Source organism: Oncorhynchus nerka, linkage group LG23 (genome assembly GCF_034236695.1).
Source record: "Oncorhynchus nerka isolate Pitt River linkage group LG23, Oner_Uvic_2.0, whole genome shotgun sequence".
Lineage (NCBI taxonomy): Eukaryota > Metazoa > Chordata > Actinopteri > Salmoniformes > Salmonidae > Oncorhynchus > Oncorhynchus nerka.
Genome location: NC_088418.1, coordinates 53,906,242 through 53,928,504, shown reverse-complemented (window position 1 = coordinate 53,928,504; position 22,263 = coordinate 53,906,242). Strand labels below are relative to the sequence as shown.

Sequence of the window (22,263 nt, the reverse complement as noted above, 5' to 3'; positions counted from 1 at the left end):
TAGTATCACATTTTCATTTCATTACAGTACAACGGTTTGATTTGTTTGATCTTAACATCCTTATCATTTATCGCCCTCCAGGTTCCCTCGGAGAGTTCATCAATGAGCTTGATGCCTTGATAAGCTCCTTTCCTGAGGACGGCTCACCTCTCACAGTTCTGGGCGACTTTAACCTCCCCACGTCTACCTTTGACTCATTCCTCTCTGCCTCCTTCTTTCCACTCCTCTCCTCTTTTGACCTCACCCTCTCACCTTCCCCCCCTACTCACAAGGCAGGCAATACGCTCGACCTCATCTTTACTAGATGCTGTTCTTCCACTAACCTCATTGCAACTCCCCTCCAAGTCTCCGACCACTACCTTGTATCCTTTTCCCTCTCGCTCTCATCCAACACTTCCCACACTGCCCCTACTCGGATGGTATCGCGCCGTCCCAACCTTCGCTCTCTCTCCCCCGCTACTCTCTCCTCTTCCATCCTATCATCTCTTCCCTCTGCTCAAACCTTCTCCAACCTATCTCCTGATTCTGCCTCCTCAACCCTCCTCTCCTCCCTTTCTGCATCCTTTGACTCTCTATGTCCCCTATCCTCCAGGCCGGCTCGGTCCTCCCCTCCCGCTCCGTGGCTCGACGACTCATTGCGAGCTCACAGAACAGGGCTCCGGGCAGCCGAGCGGAAATGAAGGAAAACTCGCCTCCCTGCGGACCTGGCATCCTTTCACTCCCTCCTCTCTACATTTTCCTCCTCTGTCTCTGCTGCTAAAGCCACTTTCTACCACTCTAAATTCCAAGCATCTGCCTCTAACCCTAGGAAGCTCTTTGCCACCTTCTCCTCCCTCCTGAATCCTCCTCCCCCTCCCCCTCCTCCCTCTCTGCAGATGACTTCGTCAACCATTTTGAAAAGAAGGTCGACGACATCCGATCCTCGTTTGCTAAGTCAAACGACACCGCTGGTTCTGCTCACACTGCCCTACCCTGTGCTCTGACCTCTTTCTCCCCTCTCTCTCCAGATGAAATCTCGCGTCTTGTAACGGCCGGCCGCCCAACAACCTGCCCGCTTGACCCTATCCCCTCCTCTCTTCTCCAGACCATTTCCGGAGACCTTCTCCCTTACCTCACCTCGCTCATCAACTCATCCCTGACCGCTGGCTACGTCCCTTCCGTCTTCAAGAGAGCAAGAGTTGCACCCCTTCTGAAAAAACCTACACTCGATCCCTCCGATGTCAACAACTACAGACCAGTATCCCTTCTTTCTTTTCTCTCCAAAACTCTTGAACGTGCCGTCCTTGGCCAGCTCTCCCGCTATCTCTCTCAGAATGACCTTCTTGATCCAAATCAGTCAGGTTTCAAGACTAGTCATTCAACTGAGACTGCTCTTCTCTGTATCACGGAGGCGCTCCGCACTGCTAAAGCTAACTCTCTCTCCTCTGCTCTCATCCTTCTAGACCTATCGGCTGCCTTCGATACTGTGAACCATCAGATCCTCCTCTCCACCCTCTCCGAGTTGGGCATCTCCGGCGCGGCCCACGCTTGGATTGCGTCCTACCTGACAGGTCGCTCCTACCAGGTGGCGTGGCGAGAATCTGTCTCCTCACCACGTGCCCTCACCACTGGTGTCCCCCAGGGCTCTGTTCTAGGCCCTCTCCTATTCTCGCTATACACCAAGTCACTTGGCTCTGTCATAACCTCACATGGTCTCTCCTATCATTGCTATGCAGACGACACACAATTAATCTTCTCCTTTCCCCTTCTGATGACCAGGTGGCGAATCGCATCTCTGCATGTCTGGCAGACATATCAGTGTGGATGACGGATCACCACCTCAAGCTGAACCTCAGCAAGACGGAGCTGCTCTTCCTCCCGGGAAGGACTGCCCGTTCCATGATCTCGCCATCACGGTTGACAACTCCATTGTGTCCTCCTCCCAGAGCGCTAAGAACCTTGGCGTGATCCTGGACAACACCCTGTCGTTCTCAAATAACATCAAGGCGGTGGCCCGTTCCTGTAGGTTCATGCTCTACAACATCCGCAGAGTACGACCCTGCCTCACACAGGAAGCGGCGCAGGTCCTAATCCAGGCACTTGTCATCTCCCGTCTGGATTACTGCAACTCGCTGTTGGCTGGGCTCCCTGCCTGTGCCATTAAACCCCTACAACTCATCCAGAACGCCGCAGCCCGTCTGGTGTTCAACCTTCCCAAGTTCTCTCACGTCACCCCGCTCCTCCGCTCTCTCCACTGGCTTCCAGTTGAAGCTCGCATCCGCTACAAGACCATGGTGCTTGCCTACGGAGCTGTGAGGGGAACGGCACCTCAGTACCTCCAGGCTCTGATCAGGCCCTACACCCAAACAAGGGCACTGCGTTCATCCACCTCTGGCCTGCTCGCCTCCCTACCACTGAGGAAGTACAGTTCCCGCTCAGCCCAGTCAAAACTGTTCGCTGCTCTGGCCCCCCAATGGTGGAACAAACTCCCTCACGACGCCAGGACAGCGGAGTCAATCACCACCTTCCGGAGACACCTGAAACCCCACCTCTTTAAGGAATACCTAGGATAGGATAAAGTAATCCTTCTCACCCCCTCCCCCCCTTAAAAGATTCAGATGCACTATTGTAAAGTGGCTGTTCCACTGGATGTCTTAAGGTGAATGCACCAATTTGTAAGTCGCTCTGGATAAGAGCGTCTGCTAAATGACTTAAATGTCAAATGTAAATGTAAAACAGCTGGGTGCTGTGGAAACTTTGAAGGTAACCAGACGTGGTCTTTGTTTGTTTCTGCTGGTCAGAGGGAGAAGGCGCTCCGCGTTAAAGGGAATGGGGCCAAGAAATGTAAGTTGTTTTGCTCTTAATAAATGGGTGCCATTGAAAGGAGTGATTACTGGAGTAGCAGTAAAAGGTTGACCAGCTGAAGGGGAAGATTCCCAATGTTTGTGATGCTCTTCGTTTGGTGCGACAGACAGGGTGTCGTGAGTGGTTTAAATAGAAGCGTCATTGTCGGTTCTTTTGAGGTCTGATTTTGAGTCTGCCCGACAGTGATGTTAGGGTATATACGTTATCCTGTACTGGCTTTTGTGCCAAATGCATTATGTTACAGATGAGTCAAAGGAATGTGTATAATTGGGGAAAGTAGTGGTATGTGTTAATTGTATGGGGTGCCCATGGGGCTGTGGATCAGAAGTGTCCTGTGGAAAAGTTGTCATATGCTGAGGCAGTAAAGAAAGTAGAGGAAGATGGGTCAAGGGGGACAGATCCTGAGAGAAGTGGTGTGAGTAGTAGATAGTAGTAGGATAGGCCAACAAGTTACACATTTTTCAGTACGATTTATATTTTTATCATTTATAGCAATGGTTATGAACTGTACTGCAGGGATGGAACGTAAAGTCGCAGAAGATGTAGGTTGTGGTGGCAGCTGCTGAGAGGTATTTGGGTGTGCGAGACTTGACCTCAGGCGAGTTACACCCGGTGTTAAGTGGTGGTGTCCAATCCTTTCAGGTTGTTGGCCTGAGGAAGAACTAAATAGATTTAAATACTGGAGTAGCGTGGTTTACTTTTTTGTGAGTGTTGTGTTTGTTATTTTTTTAATAAGCAAAGTATAGGGGAGTATTCCAGTCTAGTAGGTGGCAGTAATGCAAAATGTATTGGTTGCCAACCGCAGTTCAACCCCATCGAAGAAGAGGACACGCTGTCATGGCGCCGAACACAAACAGAAAACGACAGTATGGTGATAGTTTGTAGCGAACGTTAAATGCTAGTAAGCCTCGTTTAAACTTAAACTGATAAATTACAATCAATTTGGGACGCAAGGAACAGGTACTCAAATATTATAATGTAATCAGCTCTTATATCCAGGTCGAAACTCGTTAAAAGCGTTGCGTTCGCTTAGGCAACTAGCTAGCTACCAGCTATAAATGGCTGCTTTTGCGAGACAGCCGTGACTATCTAATGTCTCAACTGTAGCTAGCTCCTTGGTGTTATAGTAGTTAGTCAACAGTAGCGTGATGTTACTAGCTCCACAGTTTGAGTAACGTCAATAAAGATAGTGTTTTATTGTTTCTGTCCCCGTTGACTTGATGTAGCTAGCTTACTAACATATTAAATGAAAGTGATCCTATCCTGTTTTGTCAACCTAGTATATTCAATGTATTTGACAGGTAGGCATGTCTGAAAACAAAGCCATTGAACTCCAACTGCAAATGCGACAAAATGCAGAGGACCTGCATAACTTCATGAAAGATCTTGACAGCTGGGAAACTGACATAAAGAGGAAGGATGAGCAACTAAGAACTGGGAGCTTTAGCGAGTCTCAAGTATGTAACACTTGAAAATGTGTGTATTTTATATTTGCCGTTGAGATTGTGCTATGTTAGAAAGATCCTGACCTATGTATTCCTGCCTTAGAAAAGCCTCACACCAGTGCGAAACAAGGACTACAAAAAGAAGAGAGAGAAAAAGAAGGCATCAGACAACAATGCAAAGACTGAACCAAAACCAGCACGCAGGATAAAGTCTCATGACTATCAGTTATGGGACAAATTTGATGTGGTAATGGATTAGGTGGATCTTGCCTGTTTCTCCTTTGATTTCAATAGTGAGTTTAAACTAAGTATATGGTTTTAAACTGAATGGCAGCAGTACACCATGCTAAACAGAATGTACTGCTTGCTGTTACACTAAACATTTCTTGGGGTGTTTTTTTTGTTGTCTTCTGGTAGGACAAGGTATTGGAGTCCATGGATAAAGAGGACAGCGCTGCTGAGTCCAATGACTCTTGAGTCTGAGGATTCTGGGGTTCCTGCAACTGACCAAGACAAGGTGCTTGCTGAGAAGGAGAAAGTACGACTTCACACTCATAGTATTGTAGTCAGACTCAGCCACAGCAAACCTGACACATACAGAAATATGATTTCTCATGTAAATGTTGTCATTTTAAAATATGACTTATTTTATGACGACACAATGACCACCATTGAAGGTCAATTCAAGGAACAGACTTGCAAACTGGGCATTTGTTTGCAGTATGCTGTGATTTAGCTGTCTGTAGGACTAGAAAGTTGCCTCTGAAATCCTAGACAATTACCCATACAGTATACCGCCATCGGGGCCTCTAGCAACTATCACCAGTCATTGATGGTAGTAGTCAATAATAGTCGGTAGTCAGTAAATGTTACTACTTTATTGTATGTATAGATTGCAAAATCTTATATTTGCTGTACTGAGTTTGGCAATTGTTTTTCAGGGCAATCAGCTGTTCAAAGAAGGGAAGTATGAGGATGCCATTGAGTGTTACACCAGAGGCATGGACGCAGACCCTTATAACCCCGTTCTACCTACAAACCGAGCTGCCTGCTTCTTCAGACTCAAAAAGTAAGCAACATGTAAGGAAATAAGCTATATATATATATATATATATATATATATATACATTTTAAATGACAACATTAATGTGAGAATTCATATTTCTGTCTGTCAGGTTTGCTGTTGCCGAGTCTGACTGCAACTTGTCCATCGCTTTGGACAGTAACTACTTCAAAGCATTTGCACGAAGAGGAGCATCTCGATTCGCCCTGCAACATTATGAATCTGCCCTAGAAGGTGAGGAGTAATAGTAACACAACAAAACATGTTTTCAAATGGGTAGAATGCCAGCAGAGATGTATAGTTTTTATATGCTCTATTATCTTAGAATAGGTCACTTAAACTATTTCTGCTTCCTTCCTCTACATAACTAGATTATGTAATGGTTCTCAAGCTGGATCCTGGAAACCTGGAGGCACAGACGGAAGTAATGCAATGCAAAGAGGTGAGACATTATCTGGTGTTGGATCTATTACTGTACCTCTGTATCCCCCTCCCTGATCCACTCTAACCTCTCCTCTATCGGTAGGTCATTGCTAAACTGGGTGGAAAGGCAGAAAGCCCAGAGGCTGCAGTGGTGATGCCACCTGTGGTGGACGTCAAGCAACAGCAGCTCATGGAGGAACAGCAGAGGAGACAGGAGGCGGTGGTGCAGAAAGACAGGGTAGAGCCACCAGCTACACTTATCTTTTGCTGTTAGAGTAGGCCCGCTACATATTGGGTACCAGTTACCCAGTGACTCTTGAGACATTGCAGTGCTGAAGACATACCACAGGTGTACTACAGCATGCTATTTGCCTGTTTTTAAGTGCATTGCTTTCTAAATCGTTACCACGACACTAAACCTTGACTCTTTCAGGGGAATGCATACTTCAAAGAGGGGAAGTATGAGGCTGCAGTGGAGTACTACACCAAGGCCATGGAAGCGGACAGCACCAACGTCCTCCTGCCTGCCAACCGGGCCATGGCTTACTTAAAGCTGCAGAGGTAAGCAGCAGGGAAGGCAGGATAAGAGAGTATTGGTTAAGTCTAAATTCTGTCAAAGCTGTGCATTGATTAAGCTCAATTCTCTCCTTAGATATAAAGATGCTGAGGAGGACTGTAGTAAAGCAATAGCCCTGGATGGCACCTATTCAAAGGCCTTTGCCCGCAGAGGGACAGCCAGGGCTGCTCTGGGACTGCTCAAACAAGCTAAAGAAGGTACAGTAGACACAGCCTATCTTATTAGTAGGCAACCATTTTGTATAGGCTAGGCATGTTTCTATGTAACTACCTTGAGCAGGTTGAAGTCTTTGTGTGAATGGTAGCAGTAGTCATGGAACTGTTTATTATGTCATGTTTTATTATTTTTATTATAGATTTTGAGGAGGTCCTGAAGCTAGAACCAGGAAACAAGCAGGCATTTTATGAGATGAAGAAGATTGCAATTGTACGTATGTGGTTCCATGCTCACTATGGTTTTTGTGTTAATGTTCTTACACCTGTTGTCTTTGTTGACAAATCATTGACATAGCCTCTCTCTGCTCTTAGGACATGGACACCAGTGGTCTGCTGGCAACAGAAGAGCATGCACAGCGGAGAACAGTACAGCCAATTAACAAACCACCTGACCTGCAGTCAACCGTGAGTCACTCAGATAAAACGGAAATATTTTCGGTAGGCTGTTTCTAAACTTGGCTTGAAAGATTGACACACGACAATGTTCCTATTGGATTTCCTTATCCCAGAAGCCGTTGAGTAGAGTGGACATTGAAGAGGTTTGTGGAAAGATCCTGGTCCAGGAGGAGTCCTCGGCTGTGTTGACTTCAACCACAGCCCCCCGTGTTAGGCACCAGAAGACCACCTCCATTGCAGACACCGTGAGAGAGGGTCAGGCCTCACCCCCCTCTACCTCCCCCAGTGCTAAGATCCTGAAGATTGAAGAAACATCAAACCTCCCCTCACATTCCCCTGTCAAGTAAGAGATATTGTTTAATTGCCGAACTGCTTGAGGATTCTGTTAATGCATGTTTTTAGTTAGTTTTGAATAGAACATTTGTCAATAGTTAGACTTTTGACAATAACACCACTGATGAGGCTGTTTTCTTATTTCAGATGGCCTGGGGGGGTGCTGTGAGAGCACAGACACAGCAGCACAGGGAGGCAACTGTCAGTGAACCAACAGAACCGCCTGCTACACCATCAACTGAGCTCGTACCTCCTGCCCCCACCAACAGCTTCCAGCTAGAGGCAGACCTAAGGAAGATTGGAAATGGCCCTGAAGTCATCTACAAGTATTTGAAGGTGGGTGGAATTAAAATATGATGAAAAACACAATATTACACATCCAAAAGAATAGACTTTTCAAATGTCATATGTGCAAATAGTTCAAGTTCAAAGGGGGAAATAAATAAACAATATGGGGTATTAATGTGCTTATTTATCTAACATTTTAGTTATAACCTATACAAAATGGTTGCTAATGATGTGACCTACTAATAGGCTATATCTTGTCTTGGATGCCTGTCTTGTTGTGATCATCTATTCTTCAGCAGAGACCTCATCTCTTGTTTGGGGTTCTATTTGTACACTAACAAATCACCATACAATGAGATTTGTCTTTTCTGCTGAGAAAAACATGTAGATGCCACCAAGGACTGATGTTTGTGTTGTTTTAGCAAATCCAGCCTCAGGCTTATGCAAAGATCTTCCAGAGCTCTCTTGAACCAGACATGCTCAATCAGATTCTAAGGACGTTACAAAGCTTCTACATCAAGTAAGTACTGTACAAATACCATGCCATTATGAATGTTATGGCTCTTACAGGAAATGTGTCTGTCACATTCAAATGAATGAATGAAGGAAGGAAGAGCCACCTGTCATACTGGAGATCCTCAGGAATCTGGCCGGTGTGAGGCGGTTCGATATGGCTGTCATGTTCATGTCCAAGTCCAACCCTGAGAAGAAAGGTACCGATTTGGTTGTTGACCTGGCCCAGTTTGATACATTATTTAACCCCAATGCAAAATTATTATGACATTGATAACGGCAAACTTTTTTTTTTTAGTTCTACAAGAATTGTTTAACTTTCTTCGTCAAGCTGGACTTGAGGACGTTTCAGTAGGAGCCCTGCAGAAGAAGTATGGAGTGTGACGTGAGTGCAGAACCCTAAAAATGGACATCGCCTCGGAGAGTAAAATGTTTTTTTACTTCAGCAAGCAATCGCTTGAAGGAGTTTTTCAATGCTCTAGTCCATGTTACTAATCCAAACATTGCTGTATGTACGCAACAATGCATCACTTAATTTCGGCTGCCATGTTGGAAGGTCTGTAACATTTGATGTAATACTGTTTTATTCTGTATTTTTTTCCCTATGGCTCAACATGTATAAGTTTCATCCTTATGAGAACAGTAGATACTCTGCATGGCCAAAACAAGAATGTTCTATCTGACTGCGGCCCAACAGAACCATATGGGGAATAGTTCAAATATGCATCTGCTACTCTTAGAAAGCCATGAGAACTGAAATATGAATAAAGGCAAAACATTTGTGTTATTTTCAATTCTCCTGTCCAGGACTGTACATCTCCAAGCCATTAATTGCAGTGAATGAGTGAATACCTAATAAATTGACAACCTTTATTGATGTTCACTGAAAGTGCAGATATGGAGAAGATACTTTTCAGCAAATAGCATTTTCTCATGTTAACTGTAAAATATAGGGTTTTGGTGTCATCTACACATGGACTAAGAAGTTGGCAAAGTATACATAATATGTGGAAAATAAACAAATTACAGGAAGTCTGTCAAACTGCATTAACAAAGCACACATTTTCCAGACAGCAGTACAAGATAATAAAGACACTGTTAGATTGCATTGTTGCCCCACCGCCATTGAATGGAATTCTTGTCTTGACTGTTCTCAACATCCACACCAGTGAGAATCTTTGGGAATAAGGGGAGAAATGTTAATAGCTGACTGAACTTTGTGGCATGTCTACTACACATGTAGGGCTTGCACAATAATTGTATTTGCGTGTAACTGACAATTATGGAGAATAACTGAACTATAAGCAAAGTGTCAGTTGTCTTAATACCTATATTTTAGCACAGGGGATTCAACTTTTTACTTGGTTAACAGTTTACCCAAAAGCAGTTTTTCATGAACTCGGTGAAGTTGGTGATCATTTTACGAGCATGACGGCACGGTCGAGAGAAGCTTCATTTTCAAAAGTTCCAAGCGGTCAACTTTATTGAGATCTGTGTTTCACCCAAGCTGTGTTGTATTCACTAGGTTTGGTGTAGCTAATTTTCAAATGTGCATAATGATACATTTCAAGCTCATACTAAAATTAAAATTATGGCAATACCTGGCCGGTTGCATGACAATTATTACCGAAGATGCCGTCACCAGTTGAATGGAGTAGTAGGAAGTGTTATAAGACCAACAATTAAATTGATGGATCATAGTAGTTTGACCATACCTGTGACACTGAGTGTCTCATTGGCTGTTGCTGTCTTCCCGGTGATCGTGTTGTGTGCCTCGCAGCTGAAAGACTCAGTGGCCACGTAACGATTGACGGTTATATCAACCACACTGCCGTGCATGGTCCGACCATACACACTCCAGGTGTAGCTGCAAGAGGGAGAGCACTGGGCAATACACTTGAAACTGGCCTTGACCCCTACCTCTAGGGAACCTGGTCCTGAGATGGTCACATTAGATGGTCCATCTGAAAGAAAGGTCAACATTAGACCTAGAATGGCTTGTTTGTTCTGAACTACCTCTTTTTATGCTTCATATGACAGTGACAAGACCACTCAGTTTCAAGGTCTGCATAGAAATACGTTTTGACAAATACAATCTAACTGCTGCTCACCAAGTAACACAACTGAGGTATTGGCAGTGCTGTTGTCATTGGTCACTGAGTTGTAAGCCACACAGCTGAGGGGTCCTCCGTCCATGGTTGTCTCAGGTGTGAGGGAGAAGGAGGCGTTCATCTCTGCCAGCCTCCCCTTGTATATCCAGGTGTAGGTACAGGTGGGGTAGCACAGGGCAGAACACTGAAAGGCTGTCTTTGATCCAGGCAGGAGATACAGGACTTTACCTACTGGGCCTTTGCCAGATTGGATGATAACAGCTTGAAGTGGTCCATCTGGAAAATGTCATGAAATATCTTTATGATTAGCTAGTAAACCTATATATATATATACATACAGATACACACACACACATAGGGGTGGCAAGTAGCCTAAGGGTTCTATTGATGTGCCTTTGAGTAAGGCACTTAACCCCTAATTGCTCCTGTAAATAACTGCATCTCTTTTATGATCTTTCTTGAAATACTGGTGTATGGTGAGCAAAAATGGCTGTATAAATAGAATTTATCTCTGCATACTCACAATTTACATTCAGTTGGTACCCAACCCTTTGATGGGTGCTCCCCCCTGAGAAACAATGCATATTGGTACAGCCCACCATCCGACTGGAGCAGAGGACTAAAAGACATAGTGATATTGTTGGGGGAGAGACTGACCCTGCCGGACACAGCTACAGGGAGGCCATTTTTTAACCACAAAATGGAGGCTGGATTCTGAGAGCCCACACACTGCAGTGAGAAGGGCTGGTGTGCCAAGGGCTTGTCCTGGGACACCGGCTGTACAGAGATAGGATCTGGAAGACAGGAGTGGAAAAGAGGTGAAGAGGACAGAAAGAACAAGGAACATTTTATTTTCAGAGAGATACCAAGATAAATACTTTGAGTTGGCTTCTACAAAATGGTGGACTGTCACCTCCAAACATCCGATTCTAAATATTGACTTGTGACAAATCTTTTGTCATAAAAACTCTGACTTACCAGTGACGCTCAGGATCTTGGTGCTAACAGCAGTGACCCCTGAGGCAGCATTCTTGGCCTCACACGTCAGTGCCTCATTGTGCCTGTAATCATCAACAGTAACCACCAGTTTACTGCCAACCATGGGCTTATCGCCCTTATGGAAGATTGGCAACTGGATCTCGTCACCATTGAAGATCTTTCCATTGAATGTCCAGGTAAAGTTACAGGAGGGGGTGCAGTCAACAAAGCACACAAAGTTGTAAGTGTCTCCTACTGTCACTGAGCTGGCACCCGTGATCAAAATGGCCCCCGGTCCACCTGGGAAGAGGTGGAAGTAAACACTTGATTATGTGTTTAATTGATTATAAACTCTTAGAAGTTTCTAAAAATGCAGTGTACACGGAATATATGACTAACATTATATAGTAATAATTATCCAATGCGACTTCAATGGACCACTCCAAAGTTGAAAAAAAAGGACAAAAATTCCACTCACGGGCCACGTAAGGTGTGACATAGGTTGAGATGTAGAGGAGTGAGACAGTGTCCTGAGCATCACAGATCAATTCCTCTGCAATCTCCCAGGAGTTAGGTGTGACAGAGATGGTTTGACCATATTTGGTGGTCACTGTGCTTTGTGCTTCAGAACTAATTGTCCAGGTGTAGGAGCAGGACGGGTAGCAATCAGCAGAGCAGGAAAAGTTGGACGTCACTCCACTGGACAGTGTATCAGGACCTGTGATCTTTATATTGGACGGTCCAGCTAGAAAATAAATAATTGTCGTATAATAATTGTCGGTTGAATTAGGTTGGAGAGTGTAGAACAGAGCTCCACAACCTTTGGATATGCAGTACAGAGACACAAAAGCATAACATCTGTTGGCATAGTATGATTTCTAAATATTCGTTTAGATTGATAAAAACGGATTATAAGTAGCCTACACGTCACGTTGACTGTTTTGCTGACTGTCACCGACTTCCCAGTGGTGGGATTTGCAGCCATACAGGTCAGGACCTGTGGTGGAACCTGCTCCTTCAGCTGGAGGTTGAGCTGTGGGCCCTGGGTGGTGAGCCCTCCTCTGGTCCAGGTGAAGGTGCAAGTTGGGAAGCAATTGGCTGAACACTGGAAGCCATAGGGAACCTCCACCGTCACTGTGTTCACCCCACTGATCTCCACAAAGGACGGCCCATCTGACAGAACGGAAAAAAAGCCCCTGAGTCATAAACATAATGGTAAAAAATTAGGACGAAGTGGATTGACATGTTTTATTGTTCACCATAATGTTATAATGTTAGTGTAAGGATAAACAATGGATGATTCATGCATATAGCCTTTTGGCATACATTTATTTTATATACTTAGAAATGATGCCAGAAACCTAATGTATCTTACATGGTGTGGTTTCCTCCGATGTCCTGCCCTGCTCTCTCTCACTGGCAAGTGTTCCTACAGAAACACGGAAAGATAAAGAATCCCATGCCATCACAATGGTTCACTTTAAATGAACTATCTTATAAAGCATTAATAACACATGTATATGGCCTAGGCCCTAGATACACATTGCATGCAGGCACTTCTCTGTTTAAAACATTTGGATTTTCATTACAAAACTATTTCTTATTCGCTACTTTGACAATTCAGAAAAATTCAGATTTTTTTCCCCATTACAAATTTGCATGAGAAAATGTCATTCCTGACTTGAAGTAGATTTGACCTCAACACTAACAGATTCAGTTGAATGTGGTATCTTACCTGCCAGGCAGGTGAGCAGCAGAGGCAGACGAAATGTGCAGAGGAGAATCATGGTTCTGCTGCCGAGATCCGGGCGACAAAGTGGCTGAAATGTCCACTCAAGAGCTGTTCTCCCCTTATACCTCCGGAAAAAAACTGTCTGACAATCTTATCAGGAACCAATTCAAAAACAAGACATTATCTAACAGTTCCAGCAAAGCGCCGCTAGGGTTTGGACCTTTATGTGGGTAATCAGCTCCACGGCATTGTGTTCTGGTTAGGGCGTGCGTGCTAGTTCCTTGTGTTCGTAGGCGTTGATCTACTGCGACGGAGCCTTTTGATAAGTGACATGTCTCTGAGCGAGGGAGCGTTCACTTTGTTTGCTTCTCGTCCATTCAGACAGGTGACGGTTACAGACAAAAGAAAGTGTGCAAACATGTTTTAATCTGTTTATCCTATTATGTCGAATAGCTCTTATGTAGATACAGTGGTTGTTGGTATAATATGTATATTAGTAAAGGACACTTATTATTTTTCCATTTAAAATGCATTAATTAACTTAACCAATTGAACTATAATTCAAGATGACAAAAGGGTTATGCATGGAAAAGCTTGAAAAGATAGAGAGGGTGTGTGTGTAGGTGATACCATTGTCTCTCTGGAACATTGATTGTTCTTATGTACCATAAAATAAACTCCTGATATATAATCAGTGATAATCAAAAGCGGACTAATCGCACTCCGTGATCAAGTGTGTTTCATATTTATGCATGTTGATTACATTCCAGATCAAAATGTACATGTAGATGCAGGGTGGGCCCCTCATCTGTTGTGAAGTTAATGCTAATCATGTCAGACGATATGTGAAAATAGCACTTCAACTAACAATACCAAACTATTTCACATTTCAAATATTTAATTCAGTATGATGGCAATTGATTGAGATAATTGTTTCAGAACTTATTTGAGAAAACACAAAACATTTCAAAAACAGTTTGTCATGTATTTTATTGCAGTTATGCAGTTTCTAGACAAATATTGGGAATGTAAATTATTTGAGCAAACAAAATCTATATTACATATTTTTCCCCCCAAAGGCACAGACTTTGAAGTAATGTATTTTAATTGGCGTGTTAAGCTGGACCTGACTTGTCTTGAGCCTGTCCAACATCAGCACGCCATTTAAAATACATCACTTCAAAGTCTGTGCCTTCCATGAAGATGGCATGCTTGCAGGTTTCAACTCCATCTCAAGTCTGGAAAAAAAAGTTACACATTGCAAAAAAGACATGCTACTAAATTCATGTAAATTTGTCTTTATTAAATATTTATTCCAAATAGGGTATACACGTGATGATGCTTGCACACACGTAGTGCTTTAATATTGAAAGATTCAGCCAAGCCTTTCCACTCCACTTATCATCAGCAAATATTCTTAACATCCTGATATGGAAGGCACTGTTTGTAATAATGCTGACATGTTTTCAAATGATTCAGATGTGCGTGTGGAGAACAGCTTACTTCCTTGTACAAAACGGCCCTCTCCTGGATTACGGTGATATTACAGTGTAGAGTGAGAGTGTAAAGGCAAACAGAAGCAGGTCTATAGTCTGTTTAGCCTGTGTGGCCATGGATTTTCCATCATCTGTAACACACAACAACAACAAAAACATTACAAAAGGAACACCAAAAAGCCAACTGATATTTACTCCTGAGGTGCTGACCTGCTACACCCTCTACAACCACTAGGATTATTATTTGAACCTGCTGGTCATCTATGAATGTTGGTACATCTTGAAGAACAATCTGGCCTTAATGGCCATGTACACTTATAATCTCCACCTGGCAAAGCTAGAAGAGGACTTGCCACCCCTCAGAGCCTGGTTCCTCCCTAGGCTTCTTCCTACAGTAGGGTTCCTGCCTTTCTAGGGAGTTTTTCCTAGCCACCATGCTTCTACATCTGCATTGCTTGCTGTTTGGAGTTTTAGGTTGGGTTTCTGTATAAGCACTTTGTGGCATCTTCTTGATGTAAAAAGGGTTTTATAAATACATTCAATTTGGATTTGATTTGTCTGACATATTTTTTTAATGACTGTAGTTACTCAAATGTATAATCATGAGATTTCTGCTGTACCTCCCACCCGTACGGTCTTGGTTGCCAAGTCAAAATTCATTGAGACCGTATTCTGAGCGTAGCACTTAATCTTCTCTGACTTCACATGTCGCTCGACCGTCATCTCCATCTCACTGCCATAAACAGTGTGACCATCAACGATCCACCAGTAGTCACAAGCAGGAATGCATTTGGCAGTGCACCGAAACTTGGACTTGAAGCCAACTGCAACAGAGTCTTGACCAATGACGTGGACCTCTGATGGACCAGCTGATAGGAGACAAAAAGTAAAGGAAGAAGCTGGTTCAAGTATCACTTCAACCAAAACCCCATAATCACTCTTTAATCATCAAATGTAGAATGTATACTGGATAAGGGAAGTGTGTTAATTGATAGATCAATCTATTGAAAAGGCCCTGGGCCCAAGCCTGAATGGGGTCTGAGAGGCCCCAAAAAATATCCAACCAGGGGGCCTATAACAAAACAAAGCCCCGGGGCCTATGATTTCTTAATCCAGCCCTGGATATGGATATGAACAATTGCATTACACTAATGACAATAAATAATCTACAATTGTTAGAGGAAGCTCTACATCTCCCAATAACCTACATGTTACAGGTATTGTCCTGGTGGCCATGGCATAGAGCCCAGACACACTGTTGATGGCCTTGCAGTTCAGGGTAACAGAGGTGGCCAACTCTTCGGGAGTTACGGTAATCTCGTTCCCCTGCCCCCCGAGCCATCGGCCCTTTATCCCCCAAGTGTAGTTGCAGGAGGGACGACAGTCGGCGTTACACTTGAAGCTTTGTGGGGCCCCTGGGGTCATCAAGTCAGGGCTTGTGATCAATACATTGCTTGGTCCAGCTACAAGGAGGAACACACACATTTAGATAATAGTCTAGATCCTATGACCAATGTGAAAAACATGAGCAAAATCATTCAATCTAACACTAATCCAGTAATCCAGACATCTTGTCAGTAAATTAAAACACATTGAATTATCCCTCCATTCCTAATATCATAAATACCATCACCTCTAATTTCAAGTGAAGTGTCATAAAAACAACAAACCACCCACGCACCTAAAACCTGCAGTATCTTTGTTACTGTAGAGGACCTCCCAGAGTCATCATTCCTTGCAGTGCATGTGAGGTTTAGGGACTCCTCCCATTGGCGAGCTGTGAAGAACACTTCGTTCCCCTGCCCAATCTGCCCGTCGATACTCATTCTGTAGCTACAGGAAGGAGAGCACTGGGCGGAACAGTCAAAACTGCATGGCACGCCCACAGTCACAAAGTCAGGTCCCAAAATGGTTAGTTCCAAGGGACCATCTGAAAATTACAGTGCACAATCAGGCAATGTTGGCCTACCAGATTTTTGTCACAAAGGGTGTACATTTACTTGTAATAGGGATAAATTGCTACAATAATAATACAATTAAAAGTCATGGCATTTCCAATTGACCCCTCATTTCTGTACAGTAGTTATCTGCTAGCTGTTAGCACTACTGCCCTACCACAGGTACAATCCAGAGGACCCAACACTCCAATGATGTTGCCATACTATAATACGTTGACTAGTTTGTCATGTGTCTGTGGTTTACCTACTGGGACTGTCCTTCCCTCCATCAGTGGTCACAGCTGATCCTGGAAGTTCATAAAAACAGCCTCACAGTCATCAAGACGTTATAATGTATATGTAACACGAAAACTATCATTATGCTTAGACCCAAATATGTCCAAACAAAAGTTTAACCTCAGCAGACACTGAACATATGCGGTTATAGATAATAATAATAAGGTTATAGAGCTTAGCAGAACGTTTCCAGAACATACAGACTTACTGACTGATGTCAAACCGCGTTCGGCATCCTCAAAAATAGATTTTGACAAAATATTATCTCAAAAATAATGTTGTGTTTTCCATATCATATTACCTGCAAGGTACACAAACAGCAGAAGTAGATTGAGCAGGGTGTGTGTATCCTTCATTGTCTTGCAGCGATGGAGTGAGGTGAATGGATACCAGGAATATGGAACTGTTACAGAGTCAAGTAGTAGAGTGAGAAGGTTAACAAACACACCTTATCAGAAAGAACAGACTGAGAGCGAACCTGCCCTGCCCATGCAAACCTGCCCATTAAAAATACATTATTTCTGTAGTGACCATTAAATAGGGCAAAACAGAACTGGCAACTTTTACTATGAACTAACATGTAGAGGGCAATGTACTGAGGTATAAAATAAGTGGTCTCCAACTCTCCATCCCTGCTCCTGGGGAGCTGAAGTCAATTATTTACTATTTTTAATAGACAGAATCAATTGGAGGGAAAGATATGAGACTATATGTGTAATACATGAGTGTATGACGAATTTAGGAGTGTCGAGAACGTGGTTTCAGTGCATGGCTTGTACCAGAATCTCTTATCAAAAGTACAAAAAGTTCTGAATGAAACAGACTTTAGGCACACGTGACTTGATTGTGTCAACAGTGTCAGAAACTCTGGTTTGAACCTCAATATCAATACCTCAAACAGAATAAAAACAAACACAGTAACTACAAAGTATTACTCTTAAAAAGTGTATTTTTTGCTGATACAGATATTTGCAAATGCAGAAGTGAACATTTTTATATACTGTGTGGGTAAAATGTATGTCATATGCTGTAAAATGATCTAAATTCCCATTTATAACCCCTTATGTCACATTCTGTTTCATCATATCCTATTAAAGCTGATCTAACATTTGTTAATTTCACGTAAACATTTCAGACAACCATCTCTTTCAGTTGTATTCCATCATCCATGTAATGTTTTTCACATTGTAGAGTCAATCACAAGTTATACTAGTTAACAGTGGTGTAAAGTATATAAGTAAAAATACTTTAAAGTACTACTTAAGTCCTTTTTTCGGGTATCTGTGCTTTACATTACTATTTATATTTTTGACAACTTTTACTTCACTACATTCCTAAAGAAAAGAATGTACTTTTTACTCCACACATTTTCCCTTACACCCAAAAGTACTCATTACATTTTGACAGGGAAATGGTACAATTGACACACTTATCAAGAGAAAATCCCTGGTCATCCCTACTGCTTCTGATCTGGCAGACTCACTAAACACAAATTCTTTGTTTTTAAATTACTGTATGTCTGAGTGTTGGAGTTTGCCCCATGTTATCCATCAATTTTTTAAAAAGGAGAACATTTTGCCATCTGGTTTGCATAATATAAGGACTTTGAAATGTATACTTTTAATTTATACTTTTACTTTTGATACTTAATTCCATTTTCTTTTTATACTTAAGTATATTTAAAATCAAATACTTTTAGACTTTACTGAAGTAGTATTTTACTGGGTGACTTTCACTTTTACTTGAGTCATTTTCTATTACGATATGTTTACTTTTACTCAAGTATGACAATTGGGTACTTTTCCACCACTGCTAGTTGACTAGCTGAACGCGGAATCTGGATGCCATAACCCCGAGTCCTTGGAGCTCCACAGTGTATATATAATGTTAAAGGTATAGACTATGTGTGTGTGCCCAAGCTGTGGTTATAGAATAATTAGGGGTTCACAGTGAAGCATGGTCAAATAAGTCAAGCATACATTAGTGAGAAAAATACATCTAATTTGACACACAGAAACAAGATGCCATGAGTAACTTGGCCAAACAGAATGGCACTGATTGGCCTATAGGTGGTGCTGTTATAAGCAGTCTCACTTCATCTATGCCTTGATCACACCTACAGTGTGAAATCAAATCAAACTTTATTCATACAGCACATTTCAGACATGGAATGCAACCCAATGTCCTTCACAGGAAAAAACAAATACAAATATTTACTACACAACAAACATAAGAGGATAAAAAAACTAAATAATTACAATAAAAATGACTAAAAAGCACTTTAAAGAAAAGCTCATCTAAAAAGGTGTGTTTTAATATCTCTTTTAGATATGTCCACAGTTTCGGCCTCCCTCAGGTTCTCTGGCAGGCTATTCCAGAGGCTGGGGGCATAATACCTAAAGGCTGCCTCTCCTTGCCTCTTGGTCCTAGGCTTTAGGATAGTTGAAAGGCCAGTACCAGAGGATCTGAGGGACCTACTGGGTACATAACCTAAATGCATGTCTGACAATCTATCCTGATGGACCTTATGGGAGCTTGAGACAAATTTGTTCAGCATGAGGAAAGACGCCTACATACGAAGTTTGAAGTCTCTAGGACAACTGGAGCGGCGGACATCTCAATCACACCTACAGCATCATTGCATTTTGGTACGCCAGAAGTACATTCATTTCCAATGGAGCGCTGTGTTTGCCTTGCAGCATTGCATCGCAGAGGCAGTCACACAAAATTGTCATTGAGCAAAATGGTAAGCATCATCATCTGGACATGTGTGCAACAAAAATCCAAGGTATGCACCACACAGTCAACGCCTCTGCAATGCAATGCTGCTGCAAAGCAAACACGGCATTCCATCGGAAATTAAGGTACTTCTGGTGTACCAAAATGGAATGATGTTGTAGGTGTGATCGAGGGGTTAAACCTTCATATCCACTGCTCCATTTGTCCTAGACTTGAAACTTTGCCCTGCCTCATGCCATTGACGTGTTGACGTGACGTGTTTAAATACTTTGTAAATCCACTCCACAGTGGCCTATCCACTTTTGGCCAGTGGTTTAAAGTACTTAAGTAAAAATACTTTAAAGTACTACTTAAGTAGTTTTTGGGGGGTATCTGTGCTTTATTTGACTATTTATATATTTAACAGTTTTTACTTTTACTTCACTACATTCCCACTGAACATAATGTACTTTTTACATTTTCCCTGAAACCCAAAAGTACTTGTTACATTTTGAATGCTTAGCAGACAGGGAAATGGCCCAATTCACACACTTATCAAGAGAACATCCCTGGGCATCCATATTGCCTCTGATTCTTCATTTGTAAATGATGTCTGCGTGTTGTAGTGTGCCTCTGGCTATCTGTAAATAAAATAAAAACTAGACAATTGTGCTGTCTGGTTTGCTTAATATAAGCAATTTGAAATGGTTTATATTCTTACTTTTGATACAAAAACCAAATACTTTTAGATTTACTCAAGTAGTATTTTACTTGGTGACTTTCACTTTTAATTGAGTCATTTTCTATTAATATATGTTAATTTTACTCAAGTATGACATTTGGGTACTTTTTCTACCACTGCATTTGGCATTGATATTTAAAAAATATATATATAGCTACGAGCAGCAATGAACAGAGTTTACAGTATGACAGAAAGGTCACAATATCCGTTGTATAAGCAATCCCTAGGTTTGGTTAAGAGTGTTGGGCCAGTAACCAAAAGATTGCTGGTTTGAATCTGTGAGCCGACCAAGTGAAAAATATGTCAATGTGCCCTTTAGCAAGGCACTTAAGCCCAATTGCTCCTATAAGTCACTCTGGATAACAGTGTCTGCCAAATGACAAAACATGTCTACATGATTTGAATCATAGTTGGTATACTCCACATTAGTGTTCCAAAATACTTCAATAAACTCTCAAAGCTGTACTGCGTTGACTGCGCAAGCAGCAGTACTTCCAGTTTCCAATTTTCCAGAATAAAATATTCACTTTTCACCACGTTCAGACCACATAATAGGGCAACAATATGTGATTAAAAGATATACTAATAACAATATTTCACATTGTCCGTATAATTTAAATCTAACATTAATTTACATGAGACAAAGTTCCCTTGATCAAAAGTTATTGCTCTAGTATCCTATGGTGCCACTGGTGCCAATGACATATATATGGTTCCAATGACGTATATATGGTGCCACCAACTGGTCTGGTGCAGCCATCTAAGGTTGCAGTGAATTTATATTCACACAGTTTCTAAGGACATATACATAAAGTTTACATACCCAATGTCATGACCCATGTCCATCGGTTTAGTTCTTATAGCCCTGGTGCTATATTTAGCTGAATATAAACTAGTAGCTAGCTGTTGTTGCCGATGGTGGAATCATCTAACCCGCTGGCTCTCATTATTTGTGTTTTGGTAGGGGTCGGAGTGGCGTCACGCACCTGTTACACCCCTTTTCCTAATCAGGGTTAATTCTGGTTGTCAGTGGTCTAATGGGGGTCTGGGGTCTAACTATACTGAACAAAAATATACAGTGCCTTCGGAAAGTATTCAGACCTATTGACTTTTTCCACATTTTGTTACGCTACAATGGATTAAATAAATACAAATCCTCATCAATCTACACACAATACCCCATAATGACAAAGTGAAAACAGGTTTTTAGAATGTTTAGCAAATTTATTCTAAATAAAAAACAGGAATACCTTATTCACATAAGTAGTCAGACCCTATGCTATGAGTCAGACCCTTTGCTATTGAGCTCAGGTGCATCCTGTTTCCATTCATCATCCTTGAGATGTTTTTACCTGTGCTAAATTCAATTGATTGGACATGATTTGGAAAGGCACACAACTGTCTATATAAGATCCCACAGTTGACAGTGCATGTCAGAGCAAAAGCCAAGCCATGAGGTCGAAAGGAATTTTCCATATAGCTGTTCAGCGATGCTCCCCATTCAACCTGACAGAGCTTGAGAGGATCTGCAGAGAAGAATGGGAGAAAATCCCCAAATACAGGTGTGCCAAACTTGTGCTGTCATACCCAGGAAAACTCAAGGCTTTAATCACTGCCAAAGGTGTTTCAACAAAGTACTGAGTAAAGGGTCTAAATACTTGTGTAAATGCAGTGGTGAAAAAAGTACTCAATTGTCATACTTGAGTAAAAGTAAAGATTCCTTAATAGAAAATGACTCAAGTGAAAGTCACCCAGTAAAAGTCTAAAAGTTTGGTTTTAAAAATACTTGAAAAATATAAAAGTATAAAAAGTAAATGGAATTGGTCAAATGTACTTAAGTATCAAAAGTAAAAGTATAAATAATTTTAAAATCCTTATATTAAACAAACCAGGTGGCACCATTTCTTATTTTTTATTGAGAAATTTCCAGGGGCACACTCCAACACTCAGACATAATTTATAGACGAAGCATTTGTGTTTAGTGAGTCCACCAAATCAGATGCAGTAGGGATGACCAGGGATGTTCTCTTGATAAGTGTGTGAATTGGACCATTTTCCTGTCAAAATGTAACCAGTACTTTTGGGTGTCACGGAAATGTATGGAGTAAAAAGTACATTATTTTATTTCGGAATGTAGTGAAGTAAAAGTAAAAGT

At 42.0% G+C, this 22,263-nt stretch overlaps 2 protein-coding genes and 1 pseudogene across 5 annotated transcripts; 1 reads left to right on the top strand and 2 right to left on the bottom strand.

Moving 5' to 3' along the window:
* Nucleotides 1-3,628: 3,628 nt before the first annotated feature.
* Nucleotides 3,629-8,891, top strand: LOC115119112 (RNA polymerase II-associated protein 3-like; annotated as a pseudogene).
* A 62-nt stretch (nt 8,892-8,953) lies between these two features.
* On the bottom strand, nt 8,954-13,090 carry LOC115107045 (carcinoembryonic antigen-related cell adhesion molecule 1-like). 2 transcript variants are annotated; one of them, XM_029630406.2, is made up of 10 exons: nt 12,922-13,088; nt 12,562-12,615; nt 12,111-12,359; nt 11,665-11,931; nt 11,187-11,486; nt 10,866-11,002; nt 10,732-10,776; nt 10,209-10,484; nt 9,813-10,061; nt 8,954-9,273 (listed from the first exon to the last, which is right to left on the bottom strand). In XM_029630406.2, exons 1-7 carry the CDS (start codon nt 12,971-12,973, stop codon nt 10,741-10,743), a joined length of 1,095 nt encoding a protein of 364 aa, XP_029486266.2. In that variant the 5' UTR covers nt 12,974-13,088; the 3' UTR covers nt 8,954-9,273; nt 9,813-10,061; nt 10,209-10,484; nt 10,732-10,740. The 2 variants fall into 2 exon arrangements, with proteins under 2 accessions (XP_029486266.2, XP_064864338.1); XM_065008266.1 differs by having other exon boundaries at nt 10,732-11,002; nt 12,922-13,090.
* Nucleotides 13,091-14,200: 1,110 nt separating this feature from the next.
* On the bottom strand, nt 14,201-19,744 carry LOC115107042 (uncharacterized). Of its 3 annotated transcripts, none has more exons than XM_029630396.2 (6): nt 16,950-19,744; nt 16,621-16,659; nt 16,096-16,344; nt 15,623-15,877; nt 15,035-15,283; nt 14,201-14,545 (listed from the first exon to the last, which is right to left on the bottom strand). In XM_029630396.2, the coding sequence occupies exons 1-6, from the start codon at nt 17,002-17,004 to the stop codon at nt 14,451-14,453; spliced, it is 942 nt and encodes a 313-aa protein (XP_029486256.2). In that variant the 5' UTR covers nt 17,005-19,744; the 3' UTR covers nt 14,201-14,450. The 3 variants fall into 3 exon arrangements, with proteins under 3 accessions (XP_029486256.2, XP_029486257.2, XP_064864337.1); XM_029630397.2 differs by having other exon boundaries at nt 16,617-16,659; nt 16,950-16,985; XM_065008265.1 differs by lacking the exon at nt 16,950-19,744 and having other exon boundaries at nt 16,617-16,937.
* Between the last annotated feature and the right edge of the window lie 2,519 nt (nt 19,745-22,263).